A 12,058-nucleotide genomic window follows, 5' to 3' on the forward strand; every position below is an offset into this window, starting at 1 on the left:
ACAGTTTGGTGTCCAGCTCGCCCCCTGACTCCTCCCTTCTCCACTTACAGGAGGAGCTCTAACTATTAAGGCCTGCTGGGAACTATAGGTGGGAGGTTAGAGGTTGCGATGTCCGTCTCTATGGAGTTATGTGTGGTATGGGCTGGTTCATAGCGTGTGATATGTCGTGTAAAGGAGAGAGAGGCCTCCTCATATGACCACCGAGTTGTCTCTGCACCATCGTCTTAACCATTGACTGTATGTAAAAGTTGACGTATCTTCCGGGCCTAAAAAACGAGTGCCTTCAGCTGCAATACCGCCGAGTGCCGCAGAGGTTGGCTCTAAAAAGCCTCCGGCTCCATAGACTCCCCTTCAACTTGTCTCATAAAATTTCGCCACCAGTTATTCCGGCTTTGCTGGCGAAAGTCATTCTTTATTCGTTTTCTGGCGGTCCGCAATCGCTCGGGACGAGCAAGATGGCGCCGGCCATAATCCCAACTCGAGGCTTCATAACGGCCGTTCACAAACCAACGGGTGACGTCATTTTAACTCAGTTATCTTGCCCCATTACATTAAACTAGTACAATGTTTTAATTAATATTATTATTCTCATTCATTCTGATTGAGTTCATTATGTATTCTTGTGATAAACAGCTGGGTTGGTATGGTTGCGAGAAAAATCCTGTTGTACACATGTTGATGGGAATTATATGAAACCAAATCATTTAACAGGAAGTATATGAATAATAACTGACAGCACAGGCATGCATGCAAGCAAAGTGCAAAAATCTCACAGCAGTGACCTATTGACTGATCAAGGATGGAGCCAAAAACAAAACAAAAAAAAACATGGATCTTGCAGATTCCTACTTCATTGTTATCCAAGGTATCATCTGTCTTCTCCATTTATCTGTCTTTATGTTACGGTTTATTCCATATGCTTTCTTTCCATATCTTTTCCTTTTCATGTCCCTCTCTTTCCCCCTGCACCCCTTCACACTCACGTCTCATTACCTGCCACATGTCGGACCGTGTAGGTCCGGCACGTGTCAAAGAGGGCGCACATTAATGTGGCCTTAATGAAGACTTCATCGAATGTCAAAGCCTCACAGCAATATGATACACTCATCAAAAGCACGCTCACTTACCTTACCACCGGCAAATACATCTCAGTAATATCAGCCACAGCATGAAACATATAGGGAGATTATTCAAGCTCACACACATTACGGGTGTAAAGGGTAGGCTTGATTGAAGTGCTTTTATATTCTCATTTGCTGCACGGATCCCGCTGGCCATAATTTCCGAGTATTTCACTTCCACCCGCCAATCTTGTCCCACATTTAAATCTCACAAATCCGGTGGGAGAAATTGAAACAATTTCAGCTAATTTGCCCCTCACCTGAACCTTCTCTGAGATACTCTTTGATTCTCATATCTTTGTGATCTACTTTGAAGTATACCAAGGGAGAAAATAGGAGGTGTGATATTTTTTCTTCTGTTTGACATTGCTGTAATAACTTTTGTCTAACCATCAGTGCCTGTGTGCGCTGCACGTAACAGTTGTGTGATTGTTTTGTCCCTCGTTTGTTTTCTCACATGAAATAAGCGCAGTAGAGCTTTTCTTTCTTCCTTCGACACGTATGTTTGAGCAGACAATGATCTGCCTTTGAAAGATAATTTTCCCTGGAGATAAGGCTCTCTTCTGAGACGTTTTGTGAAGAGGTGTTTGTTATTTTTGTTCTCATAACATTGACTTGTTAAATATAACCGCAAGAGCATACGTGTAAGTGTGTGGGCTTGTGTATAGTTGTGAGTTTTGTCTTGGGCTAACATTACGAATATGGGTCTGGCCCAAGCGGCAACCAGCAGTGACGTCACCCGTTGGTTTGTGAACGGCTGCTATGAAGCCTCGAGTTCAGACTTTGGTCGGCGCCATCTTGCTGGTTCTGAGCGGTTTGGAGCCGGTAGTGACCATATTTGGACGAGCGTGGGATCTGATCTCGATTTGATTGGAAACCCGACGATACTACGTCCCGCCCACCGATAGCTGTAACCTGACTGCACCACAGGCCTGTCAATCAAACAGCTTTTTCAGGCTTATTTTTTTTATTAATGACAAGAATATTTTCAGATTACGGCCAGAAAACAAATAAGTAGTAGTGAATTTAACTAACAACACCAAGATAACTTGTGGAGACATTTTATTGAGAGTCTATTGGGAGTCTGTGGAGCTGGAGGCTTTTTGGAGCCGACCTCTAGTGGCACTCGGTGGTATTGCAACTTAAGGCACTTCTGCATCGCCCTCATTTTGCAGACCAGGAAGCTACGACCACTTTTATAAACAGTCTATGAGTCACAGTCGGTTCACCCAGGCTTGGGTTAAGTATCTGTCATCACCAGGGCTGAAGTGTGAGTGTAGCTACTGTATGTCTCTGTTGGGTGCAGCTTTTTTTTCTGTCCTCCCCTTTATAATTTGCCAGTTTCAATTCTTATTCAAATCTTTCTTTTCAATTTTTTTGCATCATCCGCCTTCCTTCAGTGACGCCAGCTAATAAAGGAGAACTTATTGCGGTGACATCTCTTTAGTTTGGGTACACAAACCATTTTTCTCTGTGTTTTGACTGTCATTGGAGTGGAAACTGTGGCTTCTTCTTGGTACCCTGTTTTCAAGGTCTGAGCAGAAAATCCCTCCTGCCACATCCCTCTCTGTTTTTGCTCTCTCTGAACCTCTTTGGCCCCCGTCCATCAGCGGCACGCCGGCCTCTGTTCAGTGTTTTAATGCCGAGCTAAATATAGGCCTCACATTGTGCTGCTGTGCTTAATATGTGTGTTGGGGCTGATTAGAGCTTGGGCCCTGATCTCATCCCCGCCACAGAACCCTAATGCATGCAGCGGTCTCTGGCTTCTATTTGGACTTGGGGGGGCGGGGGCAAACAGAGGAAAGTGCTGATACAATCATGTTTGGGGTTGTAAGTTATGTGACCGAGAGAGATTGCCATATTACCGAGCTAAAATGGAATTGAACGAGTGTTGAATGTAGCTATTAGAGGCGACTTTTGCAAGATTGCTTGTTAAGACTCTGCTAGGAAATCGATGTAGTAGAATGTAAGCTTGCGATATTCGCCGGCAATCAATGATGGTTGAAAAATCGGTCACCTGAATGGTTATCATGTGCGATTTGATGGGCACAGTCTGTTGCATTTCTGTTCTAAACAGAGGAGAGACGGTATAGAGGAGAGGGTTAACTGCTTTGTTCATGGAGCACAGAGGCAAATCAATAGGCTTTATGGTGCCCAGCCAAAAAATATGAAGTAATTGCCCCCAAGTATTGATTAAGGGTCTCAGGTCAATTCAGCAGATACAGTGCCACCATATGAGCAGTTTAGAGAGAGAATTACGCTTTTGTAAAGAGTGGCATCTTTCTTTCCTTACCGCTCTCCTGCCAGTCCGCTTCCCCTTCCTCCAAACTCTCTCTCTGTCTGTTTTCTTCCCCTTTTCCTTCTTCCCCATCGTCCTGTCTTCCCTAATGTTCCTCTCCTCCAAAGCGTGGCCTCTCAAGCCCCGAGTCTGTCCGATGGGAAGTGACACATCTCGCATACGGGCGAGCAGGCTAACACGAGCCTTATGGGAGCTTACGTTGTACAACAGGAGCAGGAACAAAAAAGAGACGGCGTGCCAGGCTGGTGGGAGCCACCACACACACACACACACACACACACACACACACACACACACACACATATATACATATACGCAGCACATTTGTGCATGCCGCTCGCTCCTGACACCAGAATTCTTCAGCCTGACATGGGTGATGGATTAGATGCGTTATCGAGGCGGAGAGAGGCTCCATGTTTTCTTCTCAGTGTGCGGAGAGAGAGGGAGAGCGAGAAAGAGAAAGAGAGAGAGGGGGAGAGAGAATAGCTTGGCAGCTGAATAGCCCCGGACCCATTTCACCTGAAGTAAAGAAATACAATAGCTGTCTGCTACATTTCAAGCTGGGTTTCCAGAACAGACATGAAAATAGATAAAGCGAGCCTTTTTTTTTTTTTGGTGCAACGTGTTCTTTGGAGCTGTCGAATACAACCAGTTCATTTGGAGCCGTGTGCGTGAGAATTCTCATCTATGATCCTCTAACAATTGTGCACTTGTGTACGCCGCGTGGACATCCCATCGTGCGCTTCTGTTTTCTCTTCAAAGAGGGAAAATAAAGATGCATTTGTTGGTATTTGACTTCTGGTTGTGTTGGTGATGAATTTGTCCTGCAGTGTGAGTCATACTACCAGTCCGCTCACACTCATGTAAACACCCCTCCCTCCCTCCCTCATGCCAAAAGGGGCTGACGCCACCCATTATGCGTGCACATCCAGGGGGATGGACAGTGAGCCTGTCAGCACACATCACGCTTCACACGTTTCTGTGTAACATGGTACATTCACATACATGAACACAAAGGCTACATTCAGACTGCCAGCCCAAATCCGATTTCTGTCATATCCAGATTGACTTTTGATAGTCTGAACAGCGAAAACACAGATGAAATTGGAGGTGGTTTGAAATGCGATTTCCAATCGAATTTCTGCAGATGCGTCTCAGTCCGTACAATCTGCTGGCTCAGATCGGATTTCTTTTGTCACTATAACACGACGCACGGTCACGACGTCATTTTCAGAGAGACAGTAAGCTCAATCTTTGTTACTGCTATCAGAAAGTGTGGATCACGGACAGAAGCTGAAATAAACTCTCCGCTACCACTTCCGTGTTGGAAAGCCGTGTCACAAGCGTAGCTGCGCGTACGTCGTTACCACAGCGACCCATGCACATAGGTTGGTGATGTCTGTCTGTCACCAACGATCTGATCTGTTCACTTGCAAATAACAGTGTGGACAGTCTGTCCTAAAGATCTGATTTGAGGAAAAAAAAAAATCCGATCGGCCTGCAGTCTGAACATAGACAAAGACATGCAGAGGGGTTCACAGTGGAAACGTATTGGATTTAAATACATCTGTTAAAGTTCATTCTTAACGTCTCACTTAATGTTACTGATTCTTCCAATACTGAAAAAAACATAGGCCATTCTCCTTCCTTCTTCAAGGTTGGTAAATGTTCACTTCGGATGGGTCAAAAGGAAAACACAAACAAGAATACGGAATACGTCTTTTCCTTTCTCAAAGTTGTGCTTGCGATGCAAAACCTGACGTGGTGCGGCTGTCACCGAAGCCTTCTCGAATCACGGATGCCTCCTGACAAGCTTCGCTGGCTGGTAAAACGCTGTCAGCAGTCTGTCACCTGTCATCTGGTCCGAGGTACCGAACAATCTCAACATCAAACTCAAGGCCATTTACTGCGGCTGAGATTGGTTCCATCAGATGAATTGGATTTGATTGGATCAGGTTTATCACGGTCGTTGGCAGATCCCTCTGACCTGTGTCTTTTCAATCAGTGTGACCCCACTTGACGACAAAGCCCCCCCCCCCCCCCTCCCTTCCTGAGCGGGGCTTCCTCTGCTGCGTCTGTGAGAGGGGTCAGCGCATTGAGACGGAGCTTGAAAGTGTGCGGCGGCGCTGGTGCAGAATCTAATCCGGTGTGTGGGATCAGGCAGATAAAGGTAATGCCTATCACTTCACAACTCAAGACTGCTGAACTGGATTAGCGCAGATACAGAAGATAGTTGGCAGATAGGTTACTCGGGGAGTTCAACTTTCACAGTTTTTTTTTTTCTCTTTGAGCACAGCTGAGTTTCAGTTTCATAAGAGCATAATCTCCCTAAAATCAACTTTATTATACTATTCTAGTACAAAGCGTAGGAGGAAGACCTACAATTTGACTTAATCCCACCCGGATACAAGGTGTTAGCGCGGAGTCTGCCGTTCACTGCGGTTCGGTGAAAAGGTTCCCGTGCGTGGGTTATGATCTGCTCTGCCAACTGAAACACGGTTGGTGAAATAATGTGCACCCTCACGTGGATCTGCATTGGTGTTGGCAGCCACCTGCACACATGCGTGTCCTGTTTCAGAAACACTAACCTCCCTCCAGGAGAAGGTTTCGAAAATAGGATTTCTATACAAATCTGCAAAGAAAACAGCTCTCAGGTAATAGCTTGCAGCTGGGACCATTAAAAGGAGAAACATTCTTTAATAATTGAGCGTCTAATGTCGAGCAAACTCACGGAGGCAAGTTGTAAAACACAGACTGAATCGGTAGATTATCCCTCACCTTGTACATATGAGAGTATTTTCTTATTAAACTAAATTTAGAGCTGTCATTTTATTTAGTGCTGGATTATACAAATTGGAAACCAAACGGAGAGCTTTTTAGCATTTTGTACGTGTTGCATATTATTATCCTTTCATTTTCCATTTGCCTCTGAGCCACAGCAGCATCATCCTCAAATGCACTACAAACATACATTTGATGCACTTTTACCCAGGATTCATTTAGCACTTTTCACTCAAGTAAATTGCTTCACACAGACTCTCACGGTTGGGGATCCGGTGTCTGGCACTGTGTTCAAAACCAGAGACCAAAGCAGACAGACAGAGGGAGGGAGAGAGAGACGGACAGAACGGAGAGAAAGAGGGAGAAAGGCAATTTGAATTGGAGTTTGGTCAATCTTCAAACGTTTTTCTAGGGTGCTTACATGGTCTGATCAAAAGCACCCCACTGGCACAGGCCCTTGTTGCCACAAGGGGAGGCCTCTGATGCCTCTGCCATGGCTTCCCCGCTGGCCAACCCCCAACCTCTCGTCCGCTTAAGCCTGACTAGGTGCTGCAACATAAAGTTTATACAGAAAAACAAAAAGTTCCCCCTTTTTAAACCCGTTTGTTTTTGCAGGATGTGGCAGCTTGGGAACGCTGCCCTCTCTCATGAGCACTCAGCACTCAGAAATAAAACATTTTTCAAGATAAGTAAACCTCGGCTTCGGGTTGTGAATTATATAATAACATCGTTTTAACGTTACTCAAATGGAAATTAGTTTTCCACTGTTCTTAGCAGGAATGTATGAAAGTTGTTCTATAACAATATATTATTTTCAGTATCATAGAACAAATTATGGTTTACGGTAAGACATGCTATCTGTGTAGTAGAGTTTGGAAGCCTAAAGTCTGAGTACATGAAAGCTTCAGTTAATAGTTTAATAAATGTGTCGTTAATGTATGAGATCATGAATTAAAGAGTTGGAACTCATGTTACTTCCTGACAATTTCATGAGGTATTTATTCATGAAGTCATGCTGCAATCCTTGATAATTCATTCACCCTGAAGTGAAGTTTTACCTGTTTTTCCTATAAACAAATTAGTTCAACTAAAGGCAACATCATGTGCACACGGGTTTAGAGATGTCCTTTGCTCTCAGCTGACACAGTCCTCCTTTTGTAGGTCGACCAATCCACTGCATCAGTTTCAGCAGAATCTTATTTTTCTCAGTGTTTGTCTCTCACACTTAAACCAGGCCGAGGCAAATTATTACTTGTACGAGTAAACATTAACGTGACTGAATATCCCTCTCCAAAAAGAAAAAGGATAATATCATTAAAAATAATCTTATTATCAACAAAACATCCAATCCCAGACAATTCCTTAATACTGGGTTTAATTCATGTCATTGCATCAACATTAAGCCAGTATTTGGTTTGGTTTGGTTATTTGGACAAAGAACTCTTGCATTTAATTAAGGAAAAACATAAGATTACATCAATAAACAGCAACTGAAACCTAAACAATATTTTACTGAGTTTTTATTTTACCAGGAAATGTTGATGGAACAAATTACGAAGCATCATAAATGCAAACCAAACCCGGCGGTCCGTGAGACGTTGCAGAATAAATGTGTACATGGGACAAACGGTGTGGTCTGACCCACTTTGTGGCAGCATTTGTCATTAGAAATGTTGATTTGTGTCTTACACAGTCAAGGAAATGTTTTCCAAAATGATTTCAAAACTGATGAAAGTGGTTGGAAAACTAAATATGGCAACCCTGCGTGAGCTCCAGGATTTGCTGAGAAGTTCTCCTACTCTGAAGCCTGGGGACAGTTATTTCTGTACTTAGTTATCGGGGCATCTTTCACCATCGTTTTGTGTTTGGATTTATATTCGTAGGATCGTAATTTTTGTCAAGACAGCGCTGTTGTTTTTCTTTTTTTAGAAAAAAAAGTTAACTACAGCTCATGGTGCCTCCTGGGAGCATGTAGTTTTTCACCACGCTCATCCATCTTCACCTTCTTCTCCCCCCTCATTCCTCATTTTACTCAGTTGCAGCTCTCGAACGCCGGTGATAGAGAGAGGCTATGGCTAATGGCGGTGGTGTTGAAATGGGGGGACCGTTTTAGGCTGCGCCGGACCAAAGGACAGCTCTCTGGGGCACCAGAGCATGTTGTTGCAGTGGATGGGTTCTCCTAAAATAGACAGATAGTAATATTGTCAGAGTGGCTTGAGGGGTATGAATCCAACCTGTTGGCAGCCTTCTCACTCCAGCTGATAAATAATGCACGGTCAAATGGAGCTAAGATAGCGTCCGGCTAAATGTTGAAGTAAAGAGATTCTGTGGAAATGGATGTTTTTGGGGGGCCTGAGAGTTGCTTTCTTAGGCATAGACAGTCGGGATAGTAGCGTGGGAGTGTGGCGTTTTTGACAGAATTATTTTTGGTCTACTGAGCGCCGGTTCCTCCATTTATTCACCCCAGGTTTTTTTTTGGTTGTTTTTTTTTCAATTTTTCCTTTTTGTGTCTCATTCGCCCACCCAGAGGTGAGCCTGCCCTTCAAAGTACTTCACATGTAACTAACCCACTTCACACAAATGCACACATTTTTTTTCCCACTTTCTTGCAATGTTGTGGGTGTTAGTTTGTGTCTACGTGTGTGTGTGTGTGTGTGTGTGTGTGTGTGTGTGTGTGTGTGTGTGAATGTAACACTCTCTTTTGCAAGATTTACAGCTGCTATATAAAGAGCTCTTGTTCATGTGCAAAGCGACTGGATGTGGGTGTGTTTGTGTGTACGTAGTGGGATGGTGAGAGCTTTAGTGTCAGTAATGTTGATTCCATTATTTTCTTTGTGTGAGCCATATGCCTGTGCTGTTGGGGGGGGGGGAATTGAATAGGCAAAATAGTGTTTCTCCTAGACAGACAGCTGTGGGAAGGCGGGATGGGTCGCAACCCAGGTTCCAGGTTGGAATTAGCCGTTAGCATCCTTACTAGTTTCAGTACATACGAGTAGGGTGGGTTTAAAAAATGCTGATATTCTGGTCTGGTTTTTCAGCAGTTTCGGTTCGAGTTTCGGTCCATTGATAGCTTAACTCCAGGCTTTTATTGAGCTTTTTTTTAGTCACATAATAAATGTAGTTGTTAACAACTTGGGTAAGGTTCACCTGTGTCTACCCTCTGCTCGGCTGCGCTCCCTTCATGAAACACAGACACAACACAGAGCAGAGAAACAGACAAATTACCGTGACTTTCAGTGAGAGAAAAAATATATATAAGCGACTCTCACACTGGGCTGAAATGAAACGGGTGCTCAGCAACAAAATAAATAGTAGTTACTAGTCGTAACTGCAGATCTATGTAGTATTGGGTTTCCCCTACAACGGCAGGGAAAACACTGCAAAAAGAAGCAGAGACTGAGCAGCAGACACGGGGGTGGTGACCTGGTAAAATCCCTGCATTAAATGTGATTAAACGTGTTTGCTTAAGAGGACAGTTGATATAACAAAGTGGAATACTGATGCCTGGAGAGAACAGTTCTTTTTTTTTTAAATTTCTGACACACTCGAAGACAACTAGAGTGTGTGTGTGAGTGTGTTTCAGGCCAAATGTGAAAGCAGAGGCCCCTGGACAGCGGTGAGAGACTGTGTGATAGCGATCTGATTCAGATGAACTGCAGGCGTGCAGTCGGAAGGTCGGGTTATCTTGTGATCCCCAGTGGCAGCCTGCTAGGACACACACATCACAGCATGACAGACTGCTCCTACGGGTGCACAGACGCACACACACGCACACACGCACACACGCACACACACACGTGCGCACACACACGCACACGCATAAACGCACACAACACCCACACTGACACAGTAGTGAACAGAACAGTGCTGGTCTGGCGGCGCGCCGACATGCTTTATGGATGAGCATATTTGCTGAGGTCTCCCTCCACACTGCAGTGTCAGTAACCAGATGAAGACTGGCACGGCCCCCGCATCCTGCCTTTTCTCCTCCTACATATGGTTTTCACATATGTCCTGTTTTTCAGTGTTTGGATTAGCCTGCCAAGGTCAGATGTAGGTCAGCCCTGGAGAGCTCCACCACTTTGAGCTCTGCTCCTTAACTGTGGTGCCTGCTGTCTTGTACCCAACGAGCCCTCAAGCTTTGAAGGCAAAGCTCCCGGGCTTTGTGTGAACTTGTATCACATTTCCTCTTACTTGACCATCCTGCAGTCTGACACACATTCACACATATGAAACATCTCCTTGTGTGTGCACACATTTGCTCACACGCAGCCCCACACTTTCCCAGTAGATCTTCTTTTGACAGACATATGACCTTGACTTTCCCCTCTCTGATGTTTTATAGAGAGAGCCTCGTTGCTCTTTGCTGCTGTCACGGTGTGAATAGATAGATGAATGTTTGGGTGGAGGCAGGCAGACAGGAATGGACAGATGATAGAGCCATCAGCTTTCATGGTTGGAGGAAGGCCTAGTGAAATGTGACATCACAGAGACATCTCTCACGCCCATCGTCTGGAAACCAACGCTGCCTTTAGGATTTGCTGTCATATTTATATGTTTGTCGAACAGGATCTGATGAATACAGAAGAAACATGGCAGGCATTGGCTCATTTTGGGTCATGGGGAGGTTAACTATATATATATATTAGAAGGCTTTTTGCAGTGTTTTTGTTGTTTGGTGGTCTTGGCCTCGAGTTCAAAACTTTATTGAGGGAGTGCATCATTCATCAGGAGAAAGAGGAAAGGAAAACAGAGCTCAGGTTTCACAAAGGTCTAATAATGTTGGCTCATAATTCTTCACGGTTTTTGAAACCCCATCCTCCAAGTAAAGACAGACCACTGACGTTTACCTCATACCATGACATTTTACAGCTTCTCACAATTTTAGCAATTAAAAATAAGAAAATTTGAAAGTCAATGAATTCCTTTTCCGTCATTTTCAATTCATCAATCTTTTACTATCACAACAGTTTTCACGGAGAATTTCCGCCAATCTGAATCTCAAAGTAACTCAATAATGACAATGTTTCTCGAGTATTATTTGACCTTCATCTGTCATTCCTGTCAATCATCCTCTCTGTTTACCTGCTGTCATACTGATATAAATAGCACATCTCTGACCCTGTTTGTGTTCTGTTTCCATCAGATTCGCGTCGACGGGCCTCCTCACGGTGGCGTCCAGTATGAAACGATGTCGGTCATCAAGGACGGCAGCCCCATCCTCAGAGACATGGCCTTCTCGCTCGATCGCAACTACCTCTACGTCATGTCGGAGAGACAGGTACGAGCTGGAAAAGATGCAAGCCTGTAAAACCTGTGGTTCCTAATGATACAAGTGTGAGAATGGATGGTTTTAACACGGCTTTCGTGCGCGTATGCATGTGTTTAAAATGTCAGGCGAAGTGTGTGAACGTGTGTGTGTGCTCCAGCGGGGCCCCAAGATGGCCCACCTCTCAACATCACCGAATCCACCACCTACTGTTAGATATAAATAACCTGGGTGGCACAGCGGGGGACATTGTGACAGCGCTTGATAATGAAGGAGAACAATGAGGGCAGGGACAAAGGAAGAAATGGAGAGACAAGGAAAAGACACGGTGGAATGATAGGAAGAGAGAGAGAGAGAGAGATGAAGGGCACTTGGCGGCTGGTTGGCTGAGGCAGAGGATGTAAGGAAGAGTGATGAGGGAAAGAGGGACAGCTGGAGGAGTGTATGACTTCGACTTCGACCAAAAGAGAAGGCACCGAGAGAAAAAGAGGCAGACGGAGTGCAAGGTCATCCTTTCACACCCCTAATGAAGTGACACAGCATTGCGGGGCAGGTGGGAAGCAGCCGATAGCCATCAATGCAGCTGAC

At 44.7% G+C, this 12,058-nt stretch overlaps 1 protein-coding gene across 2 annotated transcripts in view; it reads left to right on the forward strand.

Moving 5' to 3' along the window:
• Window positions 1–12,058, forward strand: part of plxna2 (plexin A2) — a 190,152-nt gene that overhangs the window by 65,343 nt on the left and 112,751 nt on the right. For both annotated transcript variants that reach the window (XM_069141700.1, XM_069141698.1), the window contains exon 4: window positions 11,348–11,482. In XM_069141700.1, coding sequence (XP_068997801.1) covers window positions 11,348–11,482 — 135 coding nt within the window. The remainder of the gene's footprint in view (window positions 1–11,347; window positions 11,483–12,058) is intronic.

The sequence above is a fragment of the Embiotoca jacksoni genome, unplaced genomic scaffold (genome assembly GCF_022577435.1).
Source record: "Embiotoca jacksoni isolate LCO1_2020_lvr unplaced genomic scaffold, fEmbJac1.0.p SCAF_9, whole genome shotgun sequence".
Lineage (NCBI taxonomy): Eukaryota > Metazoa > Chordata > Actinopteri > Embiotocidae > Embiotoca > Embiotoca jacksoni.